Source organism: Hemiscyllium ocellatum, chromosome 21 (assembly GCF_020745735.1).
Source record: "Hemiscyllium ocellatum isolate sHemOce1 chromosome 21, sHemOce1.pat.X.cur, whole genome shotgun sequence".
In the NCBI taxonomy this organism is placed as follows: domain Eukaryota; kingdom Metazoa; phylum Chordata; class Chondrichthyes; order Orectolobiformes; family Hemiscylliidae; genus Hemiscyllium; species Hemiscyllium ocellatum.
In genome coordinates this window covers 23104268-23117783 of record NC_083421.1, presented here as the reverse complement: position 1 = coordinate 23117783, position 13516 = coordinate 23104268, and the positions used below count along the sequence as shown (strand labels likewise).

Sequence of the window (13516 nt, the reverse complement as noted above, 5' to 3'; positions counted from 1 at the left end):
CTCTCAGCCTCCGACATTCTAGGGAAAACAGCCCCAGCTGTTCAGTTTCTCCCTATAGCTCAAATCCTCCAACCCTGGCAACATCCTTGTAACTGTCTTCTGAGTCCTTTCAAGTTTCACAATATCCTTCCTTCCGATAGGAAGGAGACCAGAATTGCACGCAATATTCTAACAGTGGCCTAACCAATGTCCTGTACAGCCGCAACATGACCTCCAAACTCTTGTACTCAATACTCTGACCAATAAAGGAAAGCATACCAAACGCCGCTTTCACTATCCTATCTACCTGCGACTCCACTTTCAAGGAGCTATGAACCTGCACTCCAACGTCTTTGTTCAGCAACACTCTCTAGGACCTTACCATTAAGTGTATAAGTCCTGCTAAGATTTGCTTTCCTAAAATGCAGCACCTTGCATTTATCTGAATTAAATGCCATCTGTCACTTCTCAGCCCATTGGTCCAGATCCTGTTGTAATCTGAGGTAACCCTCTTCACTGTCCACTACACCTCCAATTTTGATGTCATCTGCAAACATACTAACTGTACCTCTTATGCTTGCATACAAATCATTTATGTAAATGACAAAAAGTAGGGATTTGTTGAAACTATAATCTGGAGTTCTATCTGTAGTTTTGAATTCCCTGCATTAGAAAGAAAATACATGTAGTTAGTAAAAGGTTCGTTCAATGGCTTTCTGAGAAGATCGTCCAATCAGGAAAGTTTGAATATTTTGGGTTTATATTCTGTCATTTAGAAGAACAAGAGGTGGTCTCACAAAGTATAAAATTCCAAAAGTTTGATTTGATAGTTTTTGAGAGGCTAAATCACCTTGCTCTAGAGTCTAGCACTGGAACATAATTTCAAGGTAAGGGTAAGGCCATTTTAGACTGAGACGATAATCCATGATGTTCTGTAGCACAGGATATTGTAAATGCTAAATCAATAAGTACCCCTTCACGACTATTATCACTATATTGTTGGAGTTCAGCTGACAGGGCAATAGGGCGATATGAGGAATTGATGTTGAGATTCTATCATGGTCTTAATGAATGATGAAGCAGGCACAACTAGCTGCACTGTCTACGTTTTGTTCAATTGCTTTGGTTCTTAATGCGTCATCTGAAATACACTACCTCTGCAATGCAGCCCTCCCTCAGTACTTCATTTGAGTATTGGCATTATGTGCACAATTTGGGTTTTGCCAGAGCAAAACAGCTGCTGACCTCATTACAGCCTTAGTTCAAACATGGTCTAAAGAGCTGAATTTGAGGTGAGGTGAAAGTGACTACAATAAGCCACATTTGACTGAATGTGGCATCAAGGGGCCTAGCAAAACTGGAGTCAGTAAGATTCGGGGGGGAAACCCTTTCTGGTTCGAGTAATACCTGGTATAGGGGTTCCTTAGGGTCGTGTCTCAGGTCCAACTGTATTCAGCTCCTTCAGGAATGACCTTCCCTCCATCGTAAGGTCAGAAGTAGGCATGTTTACTGTTGGTTGTACAATGTTCAGCACCATTTGTGACTCCTCAATTCTGAAGCAGTCCATGTCCGAATGGTCAATTTGCAGATTTTGCAGGCATGTGCCAGGCAATAACCATTTCCAAAAAGGAGAATCTAAACATTGTCCATGACGTTGCTATTACTGAATCCCCTATCAGCATCATGGAGGTTACTACTGACCAGAAACTGAACTAGATTAGCTATGAAAATAGAGGTCACAAAAGAAGATCAGAGGCTATGAATTCTGCAGTGAGTAACTCGCCATCTGACTCCCCAAAGCCTGTCCACTGTCTACAAGGCACAAGTCAGAAGTGTGATGGAATCCTCCCTACTTTCTTGGACGATTGCAGCTCCAAAAACACTAAAGAAGCTTGACAGCATCCAGGACAAAGCAGCTACTTGACGGTTCATCCACCACTTTGATACGACGAATATTAAATCATCACTAAGTGACACTAGCAGCAACGTGTAAGATCTACAAGATGCCCTGGAGAGATTCAGCAAGACCCATCCGATAGCATTTTCCAAACTGCACCCATCTATAAGGACAAGAGCAGCAGATAGAAGGGGATACCACTTGCAAGCCACTCACCATTCTGACTTGGAAATATATTGTCCTTCCTTCAGTGTGACTGAGTCAAAATCCTAGAACTCACTCCCGAACAGCAGATGAGTTGCTTGTGGCGCAAGAGTACAGCTCACCCCCTCCACTTTCAGATGGATAATTAATGCTGGCTCAGCCAGCAAAGTGCACATCCACTGAATGAATTTTTGAAAACCTGAGTTGATGTTTGAAACCTAAAACCTTCTGATGTTGAGGAAAGTGTGTTGCTAACTGAGATACAGCAGAATAGACGGCCTCAAGTCCCAGGTCATTGTCTCCTGTGCTATTAATCTTGATTCTCTGATTTCAGATTCACATGAGGAGAATAGTCATATGAGAGATATTTAGCGGTCACTGCCACTCAAGGAATTAATATAAGTGTGTGTTAACAACTGAAGAAGCACTTTCCATCACGTAGAAATATTAAGGGATGTGAATGTTCTTTGTTGTAGGTATTTACGAATGAAACTATTTAGAATTGTTATTACACACTTTCAAAGGAGGTAGGACTTGAACCCAGGTCTCTTGATTCAAGGATAGGGACACTACCACTGCTTCACAAGGGCCCTGGTTCCCTGTAGTAAACTGGCTTCAGCTGGAATTAGTCAAAGCCTTGCAATTTCTAGATTTCACATGCACCAACCTTCGAATGAACAAGACGTTTTCCTCATTCCAAATTGTCACTGTTATCATTCAGTTTTTCAGAAAACATCTCTTTACTCATTTGGCATCTTCTAGGTCCAGTAGCAACAGGTGAGATTGAAGGCAAGAATTGGTGTTCTGTCACTGTGTGAGCTGAGATGCTCCTGCTGACCTTTCTCTCTTCCATTCCTGACCCTATGACACAGTCCATGCCTCTGTTAAATCATTCCGAAGTATGTAGGTCCAGCAAATTGCCATATTTCTAGATTGCTTAATCCTAACCTTGCCTTTGTTTGTTTGTTTGTTTTCTGCAGGGATGGTCGGTGCCTGTGTGGTTGTCTTCCTCTGTGCATTAGCTTATGAAGGACTGAAAATCAGTCGAGAATGTTTGCTTCGGAAATCGCAGGTCAATGTTCGTTATAATTCCATGCCTGTTCCTGGACCAAATGGGACAATCCTGATGGAAACGCACAAAACTGTTGGGTGAGTGATGCAAAACATATCATGATTTGGTACTCACCCCGAAAGGTCAGAATATTTCGGGGATGGGGAGACTGGTGCTACAATTAGCCTTGGCTTTGCAACTCCCATACCACAACACCCCCAACCTTGGTGGCTCAGTTGCGGTTTCTGGAAACTGCACGTCCTCCTATAGATTGTAGACAGGCCTGTGCCGAGATATTGAGCAGTGGCTGATTTTGGTCTAAGTTTGTTCAGGTTTGGATCAATACCTCAGTGGAGGGATGGGGAAGAAACCAAGGGGCAGTAGCTATTGCGCAATAGTGTTAATGTAAATTGCTTTCAGAACATCGAACTGTGAAACACAGGAGCAAGCCCTTCGGTCCATGATGTTGTGCTGAACGTGATGCCAAATTAAACTAATCCCTTCTGCCTGCCCTTGGTCCATACCCCTTCATTCCTTGCGTATTCATGTGCTTAACTAAAAATCCCTTAAACAACTGTGTCAGCCTCTATCTCTACCCCTACCACACTGTGTGCAAAAACAACTTGCCCCTCACATCTCCTTTGAACTCTTCTTTCCCCTCCCCAACTTACATGCATGCCCCTTAGTTTTAGACATTTCAACTCTAGGGAAAATGTTCTGTCAACCCAATCTGTGCATCTTTTTGCATCTCTTTTTTCAAATTTGGTTGCAATTTAAAGCAAAATGTTGTTGGGAAATGTGACTTAATTAAGGGAATTGCCCCACTTGGGCTTCAGTTTTGGATTTGGTGAAGTGGTCAGACTTTGATGCAGGAGAAGCTGACCATTATTAAGTACACCACAGATAGCATATTGCATTATAATCTGAATTACTTTCTTGTCCATTCCAACTGTAATTTCACATTGAAAAATTGTGGTGGTGGAAGCAGCAATTGAATATGCTGCTAAAAAACTGTATCACTTGTTCATTCGACCCTGAAGAACTAGGGTTTTTCATTGACTCTGATCCTTTTGTTTGCAGCCAGCAAATGTTCAGTGTGCCCCACCTCATCCAGACTGTACTTCACATCATCCAAGTGGTCATCAGCTATTTTCTTATGTTGGTCTTTATGACTTACAATGGTTACCTCTGCATTGCTGTGGCATTGGGTGCAGGTGCTGGATACTTCCTCTTCAGCTGGAAGAAAGCAGTGGTGGTGGACATCACTGAACACTGCCATTAACAACAGCAGTGACCAAATTGCACTCCCCAGCACTATGATCTGCCAAGCAGGAAATGACCATTCAGCCAGTTTAAAAATACACGTATATACACATGCAGGTACCCCCATACACTTACTAACATACTCTGTTCAGACTCCAGTTGAAGGATCGCTGCTCAAATTGGGTTGTTTTCATGCCTTAATTGCTGCCAAAGAGCAGGTTTACACTTTCTTTACAGAAACCTGAGGCATGATCTTGGGTAATGGTGCTGGGGCAGTGACTTCCAACTTTATGTATAACGAAGTGTGCTAGGAATCCTAAACGATGAGCCATTTCTTTGCCTGGAGTTGTTCATTAAATCTTTGCAATGTCGTCTTCACTCGGACAGGATTATGTAAAGCTCTCATCAAGTAAACTATCTAACTGAATTCCTGTTTTAATTTGTAGTTTCCCATAGTTCCCACAATTAAAGTGACAAACAGTTATGGCCAGAACCATTTTTTTTATATTGATATGGCAGATCAGTTTGTAGACAGAAATGCCATAATTAAGTGAGGATGTAACACTCTCTATGATTTTCTCCTCTGAATATGTGAATAGTGAAGTGATTTTTTTTAAATATAGAATTTTCAAATGTGTTATACAAAGCTGAATACTATCAGGACCAAGACTCCATGATGATCACTTCATGAATAGTTTTTTTAAAAAATGACCTCCTCTTCCATCAGTAAAATATTCAGTAGCAGACATAATCTTAATAGCGAGAAATTGTATTTGTTTTGTTCGTGTCAATATTTTAAAAATGTAATTGTTCACTTTTTTAAAGTTTGAATGCAGAAGTGCATTTGTACTGTCTGTGATCTGTGTTCCTGCCTACAACCCTATCTTATTGTTCAACCTCCTGGTTCTCAAAATTGATGCTTGGATCCTTGATTCATAAAATGTTTTATATTTGTGCTGGATGAAATTGTAATTTAAAAAGAAAATTATGTATTGATTCCAGGTAGCTATATGCAATTATCTGGTGTTTATGGTAGGAATTTTCCTCACTATTGATTAGCAGAGTATTTGTACTCCGAGTCATCGGAGGACTGAAAGACTCCATTTTAATTTTGGGTGCTGCTGGGCCTGCACAGATACACATGAATGGAACAAACTTGCTCAGGACCAATAGGAATGAAGGTACTGGTCCTCCGGAATTTATTTTTAGAAATTGGTTTTAATCAACTGGTGGTTGTAAGCCAGAGCAGCTCAAAAATTGAGGGAACTATAGTTTTGGCCTATTACATTATTTCAAATAATTGCGTTTTTTTTGCCTGTGTTTAGTTAAGGATGGCCTTCGGGGAGGGGGCAAGGAAATTAGTTCAATCAAGACCTTAATTCTATTGATAAGTTCTAGTCGCAGCTTTGAAGGTCTGTGAGATCAGTATGATTAAATTCTCTTCTCCAGCTGGTATTCAAGGATTACGAAGCAAAGTATGATTGTGGAGACCATTTGGCCTAACTTAGATAATCATTCCACAGAAATCTGCTATTCTGTCAAGATGGCGATGGGTGTTTGTAGCCTGTTTCAAATCATTTGATGTGTTGAGATTCCACAAGTGCTGCTGGTCTCCTCTTCTCAAGTAAACTCTGCAATTGAGTTTGTAGGTTGCTCCATCAAGGGGACTATTACAGTTCAGGCTGAATATTATTTACATCCAGCACCTATGTATGTGCACTTTCCACTAGAATAGTGAGCTGCTTGGCTCAATTCCATTATCCTCCCCAACAATAATGGATGCACTATATCTATTCTAACCAACTGGAATCAGTGACCACATGGTTGAGTGAAATGGCATTTATCCACAGTGTCACAAGCCAGTTATAAAACCTTGCTTAAGAAAGAACATACTAAGCATCTAAAGAATTTGAAGATTCCAGACTGACTCTCCTGGTTATTCCAAAAGATCTGGATCGTGGTGTCTTTCTGTCATCAAGTCAGTCAATACAATACACCTTAGAAGATCTTCAGTGTTTTGAAGTAAACTTACTTTTTCTGAGGTTTACACTGTACTTGACACCGTCAATACAGATGTAGTTATCTGTTGTGACCATGCTCTTTTTTGGGCTTCTAGCAGCCCATGAGATGTGGGATGATGTTGTCTGGGAGGGTCACATGTCCCACACAAGAGTCTCATCTCAAAGGTTTTAATTTTGTTCACTAATGTTATGCTGATTCCCCACCAATCTTAGCAGTACTTCATATGTCACATTTTTTTGGTCTGGTATTTCCCAAAAAATTGATGAAAAGATCATGATTAACAGAAGGAATTAAGAGATGGTGCTATTGTTTAATACTGAGTTACAACTTGAATCTGATCAACATTAAATAGGTACAACTGTCTTGTTCAGTGATAGCTCCAGGGCAGAATTTCCAGAGGCACCACTAAGTAACACTATTACACTCTATAATGTTGAGTTTTTGTAAAATGGTATCATCCAGGTGTATACTTGAAACTAGCTAATGGGGGTATTGGGGTGAGAATGACAAACTTCTGAGCTGCAATCAGTTAATTTAAAATATAATGTTTTGAGGGCTGTGTTTGGAATGGAGTCGTCTTCCTCATCTTGCAGAAAGCAATTTGCTCATATTAGCTGCTCAGTGACACTACACGACCTGACCACATGAACCAAGCCTGAAGATGCAGGTATAGTTTGGATTGAGACTGTCCTCTACTCAATACTTTCTCCTGGACCCCTGCTTTTATTGGGATTTTTCAGTTTTTTTTTCTGATTGCTGTATCTAATAGGCACTGTTTAAATAGATTCTGCTGTAAAATAAAACAAAATGCTGGAATTACTTACAACTGACAAAAGATCATTAATCTGGTAAACTCTTTCTTTCTCCTCAGCTTGCCTGATCCTTTGTATTTCCAGCATTTTGTTTTGTTTTACAGCAGAATCTCTTTAAACAGTGTCATGGATACTCATTTTGGGTTACTGGCTGCAGTACAAATGTGAATAACAATGTTCATTGACACCACTATATTAGTTAATGGATCAGAGGCAAGAGACTTAGCAAACCTGTTTACATCAGCAAACACTACGAATGTTGGTAATCTGAAACTAAGATTAGAAAATGCTGGAAATACAATGGATCAGGCAACTGTGGAGAAAGAAAGAGCTTACCAGAGCAGTGATCTTTTATCAGTTATGAGCATTTTCAGCATTTTCTGTTCTTAGTTTCAGATTACCACCATTCGTAGTGTTTGCTGAAGTAAAACAGGTTTGCAAACTCTATTGCCTCTGATTCATTAACTCAATATAGTGGTGTCAGTGAACATTGTCATTCAACTTTGTACTGCAGCCAGTAACCCAACATGAGGATCCATGATATTGTAGTGTCATTTGGACTAACCAACGCTGAATGGTAGTTTCCTGTATTTAGGTGCATACAAAATGTTCCTGTCCTTTGGTACTTTTAAACATTACATGATTTGAAGGAAGCATTTGCTGTGCCACTGAAAGCATTCCATTTCAGATTTTAAAACTCAAGATGAGCAGAAAGAATCACTGATACTTTTAAAGTAAAACTTGACTCCAGATTGGACCTGTGTTTGGTTGTTATGCATTTAAGATGTTGGAGCAGGAGATGACAAGTGCTCTTGCTGGTTTGTGCTGCTACTTTCATATTTGCGCTCCCAAAACTGCTATTGACATGGGGTTATTAATATAGCTGAACATCAAATCTGACTTCTCTGTGATACAAAGTGTATTTTCCTTCTGACATAAATAGCCATCATATTTCATACTGATTATAGATAATAAAAGGATATATTGGAAAGTACTGTAATTTTTTTGTTGTCAATCTTATGTAAGGTGTTTTATAGTTTTCTTTAAATCACCCTTTAAAACTTGGTAAAGCTTTACTCAGCTTGTATTTGAAATTGTGCCTTTGGTTATCTCCTGAAAACATGCGAGCAATGGTCACCCTAGTTAAGCCTTTGTCTTGTAATTTGATTTCTCAGTTCTCATGTGTTGATGACTTTCCTCCCACTCCACATCAGTGTTGCAATGTTACCTTACTGGTGAGCTGTCAGAAACAATTCTTTTGAGATTGTACAATACAATTTTTGGTACTGGAAAATCATAATATATTATCATGCTTATTTCCAATAAACTATTAGTTTGTCTTATCAAACTATGCTGTTATTTCTTGTGTCGACAACCTATCTTACATAGCTGATTACGGGAACATTAAGTACACTGCCAGATCTGAGCAATGCAAAATAAACTCACTCCAAACACAAACATCAGGGAGTACAAAGAACAATACAACACAGGAACAAGCCCTTCAGCCCTCCCAGCCTGTGGTGACAGATTTTGCCCTTCCATACAAAAACTGTCTCCACTTACAAGCTCCATCTCCCTCCCTACTCATGTATTTTGCATCTGGAATGTTGCTATTGTGTCTGCTTTCACCACCACCTATAGCAGCACATTCCTGACACTTCCCACCCTTTGTGTGAAACATTTGCATGCACATCTCTTTTAAAGTCATCACACCACCACCACCATCAACCTGTGTACCCAGTAATTTGACTACCCCACTCTGGGGAAAATGCCGCATACTTTCCACTCTAGCCAAGCTATTCACAATCTTAAACTTTTATCATGTCACCCCTCAACCTCCTGTGTTCCAAGAAAAACAAACCCAGTCTATCCACCCTTTCTTCATTAGTAAAATGTTCTATAGCACAAGATCCTGAGAAATATCAAGGTGTCTTCAAAGAGCAGGTGATATAAACAAAATGTCATTTTGCTTTTTTAATAAGGGATTTGACAAATAGGGAAAAATATCAGTTTGCTCATGCTCCATATGTCAGACCCAGTTCTGGATGTAGGTTTGCTCGCTGAGCTGGAAGGTTCATTTTCAGACATTTCATCACCATACTAGGTAACATCTTCAGTGAGCCTCCGAATGAGTCACTGGTGGTGTAGCCCGTTTCCTATGGTTGGTGTCATTTCCTGTTCTTTTTCATAGGGGTTGGCAGATGGTGTCTAACTCTTAACAAAAACAAGAGTTCTGGTTGGAATGCCATGCTTCTAGGAATTCTTGTGCGTGTCTCTATTTGGCTTTTCCTAGGATGGATATGTTGTACGATGGAAGTGGTGTCCTTCCTCATCCATATGTAAGGATACGAGTGAGTGCATCATGTCATTTTGTGGGGCTAGTTGATGTTCATGTATCCTGGTGGCTAGTTTTCTGTCTGGTTGTCCAATGTCATAGCGTTACAGTTCTTGCAAGGTATTTTGTCAATAACATTAGTTTTGCTTGTTGCCTGTATAGGGTCTTTCAAGTTCATTAGCTGCTGTTTAGTGTGTTGGTGGGCTACCATGATACCATGTCTACAGGGTAACAACACATACGGACTAAATATTGAACTACAGAAGCAATCATCCCAACACCCACAAACTAAGCTGCATTAGAACATTATTTCAACAAGCCACCACCCACTACAGCACCAAAGAACTATACAGAGCAGAGGAAAATCACCTATACAATGGGTACCTGTTCTTTTTGAATACAATGAACATAGTCCATTGATTTCTGAGCAACAAACCCCAACAAGCAGACAAAACATATACAGAAACCCTAGTCACTCTCCTTTACATCAAAGACATCTCTGAAATGACTGCCAGACTACTTAGACCCTGTGGCAACATGGTAGCCCACAAACCCACCAACACACTAAAACAGCAGCTAATGAACTTGAAAGATCCTATACAGACAACAGCAAAACTGTCATTTACAAAATACCTTGCAAGAACTGCAACAAACACTACATTGGACTAACAGGCAGAAACTTGCCTTCAGGATACATGAACATCAACTAGCCACAAAAAGATATAACCACCTCTCACTAGTATCCTTACATGCAGATAAGGAAAGACACCACTTCGACTGGGACAACACATCCAGCCTAGGACAAGCCAAACAAACCGAGACATGCACGAGAATTCCGAGAAGCATGGCATTCCGACTGGAACCCTATCAACAAACACTGACTTGGATCCCATTTACTACCCACTAAGGAAAAGGAACCGGAATTGATACCATCATAGGAAATGACATTACCAACCCTAAGAAACCCGAACATATAAACAGAAAGCAGACTACACCACCAGTGCTTCATTCGAAGTTTCATTGAGGATGTTACCTAGTATGGTGATGAAACATCTGAAAACAAACCTTCCACCTCTGAACAACCTATATCCAGAACCTCAACTTGAGCTACAAATCTTCTGAAAACTCTCCATCAGACCCAGTTTCTGTCCTGGCTGATACTCCTATTCAAACTGATTTATTCCTGGTACCCTCTGAGTAACTGTGTAAAATCACTTTTACAAACAAGTCCTCCCTCTACCATTGACACTCACATGGTGTCTGTTGCTTTTACTACAAGATGCACTGTAGAAATTCATTAAGGCTCCTTAGCACCTTCCAAACCTGTGATTAATCCCATCTTAAAAGAAGAGCAGCAGAGACAAGGGAATGCTCCCACTATCTGGGTTCCCCTCCAATACTTTGACCTGTTCACTTTATTCAGAATTTTTGGAATTGTTGTTTTGCTTCTGAAGCTTGTGTGACCTTGAGGGCATTGAAATGCACAGCTGCACTGAAAGGCCAACACACACTCCTCCATTCCCCCAACACCCATGGTCTAAACTGTCTTTATTTTACTTATCCCTAAAGTAGGGCAATAGGAGCATAAATGTGTTCTTGTGTTGCTTCAAGTGGTTGAACTTCCTAATGAAAAGCAGGTAAATTTCTGCAAAGAACAGTGGTCTATCGCACTTTTAACTTATTCACTATACATGTCAGCATTCAGCCCCTGACTGACATAGTGAATGCATACTTGTTGATGTAGGTTCCATTAATGACCTCTCATGGGACTTTGAAACCTAGGTAGTGGTAGCAGAGGAGCTTCTCCTTGCTGCACTCACCCACAAGCACTTGTTTCTTGTTCTGGATGGTGGTGGGCTGCTTTCGGTAAGCTCTCTCTCACGTGTCTGCCATTTCATGCTTCCTGACTTGAAAATGTATCAGTGTGTTCAAATCCTGGAACCCCCAATAGCACTGGGAGTGGACTGCAGCGTTTCAGGAACACAGCTCACCACCAACTTTTCAAGGGCAACAAAAGATAGGCAATAAATGCTAGCCCAACAAACAATGCTCTCATCCCGTAAATTAATTTGAAGTGTCTCAAGCAGAAAGTTCAACAACTCAAATAAAAGAATGGATCATGTGCAGCTGGGTCACTCATGTGCCTGTGTGAATAAAGTTATTTTTGTAGTTACACTGAATTGCTGATTGCATGAATAATAGGAATTCAATCTTCTTGTATTCCTGGGAATGTTTACTGAATGTAAGCAGCCTCTATAATCAGAAATATATTGTGTATACATACAAAAATGATCAAGACCAATCAAAGTTGGATCCATCAGATATGGCACAGCCACATACCTAATTGAACAACACAATTGGAGCAGGGTGGTGTACGGAAGAATCTCCATTATCCGGCTTTCGATTATCCAGCAAGATCACCAGGTCCCAATGCTTGGTTGAACTGTTAGCTGGCCTGGTTATCCCTGCCCGTGTCCTTCAGGTAATTGGGGTTCCTCTGTATAGTAATTCCACCCATTTTAATTTTTAAAAAATAAATCGACCTGTTCAGATATTATTACACATCTCTGGAGCAGGTAGGACGTGAACCCAAACCTCCTGCCTCAGAGTTAGGGACACTACCACCACAATAGCTCAACTCTCAGTTTAAAATCAAATAACTTACCTGTGCATGCGTGGGAGTCTACCATTATAATGGAGGCTGCCTATATAAACCTATTATCTAATTACGTTCTCTTCCCAATGTAAATGCTTTAGTGTATTTACTAGTGGAAGAAAGTAATTACTGTGGCAAATTTACATAACAAAGGTAACCATCAAAATTTATGATTGAAATGTTCATAGATGTGGTGAGATTACTAAAAGGGAAGCTTATTATGGAGGTATTGCCACTGGACCAGTACATCAGAGGATAGGCTACATGGCTTTGAATCCCATAAGACAAATGGTGAAATTTGAATTCAATGAATGCAATCCAGAATTAAAAACTGGCATATTGACATGAAAGGACTGTCAATTTTACTCCCTTCAGTCTGAAGAAGAGTCATATTACACTGTCAACGATACGCTTTTCTGTCACAGATTGCTACCAGACATGCTTAATTTCCCAAGCACTTTGTTTTTGCTGCTACTTATACAGCCTGTTTAGATACAATTAGAAAAGGACTGAATAAACCAAACCTTACCATAAAGTAGCAGGTCTGAGTCAATGGAGGATAGCATAACTTCCATGCATGTCTTTTTGACAGAATTAAATGAGTCTTCTACACCTCAGTACACCTCCATAATACAGTTCAGTATTACAGGTAAAGGTCAAACTGATCATCCACCAGCTAACATTCCAGATTGTCTACTGTTAACATGACGCAAGCCAATGTGGGAAGGGGCAGGAATATTAGTAAAAAGCAAAGCAAATTAAGTTTATTAACAGAGTCTGTTTTACAGAGACTAATAGATTCCTAGTTAAAGGTAAGGAATACAAGAATAGTGCTGGAAAATGGTGTTCAGGTGAAGATTAGCCATGATCGAATTGAATGGTGCAGCAGCTGAACAGCCACCTCTGCTCCCATGTCCCTGCTAAATGAATTTTCATGAATTGCTGTAAACAGAACTAGTAACCAAATGTGCAGCAAAACCTCCTGACCAAAACTAGCAAAGGTATAATGAATAGAGAACAGTTACAACTGATATATTGAAATCAATCTCAGCCACTTACAGCAATGTGATCTCGACTGTGATTGATGGGGGAATTGATTCAGACATTGAACTGACTTCAGGAGAGTTGTATCACTATGTGCAGCCCTAACCATCTCAGCCATAGACTGTGCCGAATAGAGATGTGAGGGAATAACAAACCCAGGATGTTTTGATTGCTGTTATTTTAATGCTGACTGTACTCTAGCTATCAAAGTGATGCTGATCAGAAAATCTTAACTAATTAACTCTCTTCACTC

General features: G+C 40.1%; 1 protein-coding gene across 1 annotated transcript in view; it reads left to right on the top strand.

Moving 5' to 3' along the window:
* Positions 1-8576, top strand: part of slc31a1 (solute carrier family 31 member 1) — a 71647-nt gene extending 63071 nt beyond the window's left edge. The window contains exons 4-5 of the mRNA XM_060841277.1: positions 3061-3229; positions 4212-8576. Coding sequence (XP_060697260.1) covers positions 3061-3229; positions 4212-4413 — 371 coding nt within the window. The 3' untranslated portion in view covers positions 4414-8576. The remainder of the gene's footprint in view (positions 1-3060; positions 3230-4211) is intronic.
* The last annotated feature ends 4940 nt before the right edge of the window (positions 8577-13516 follow it).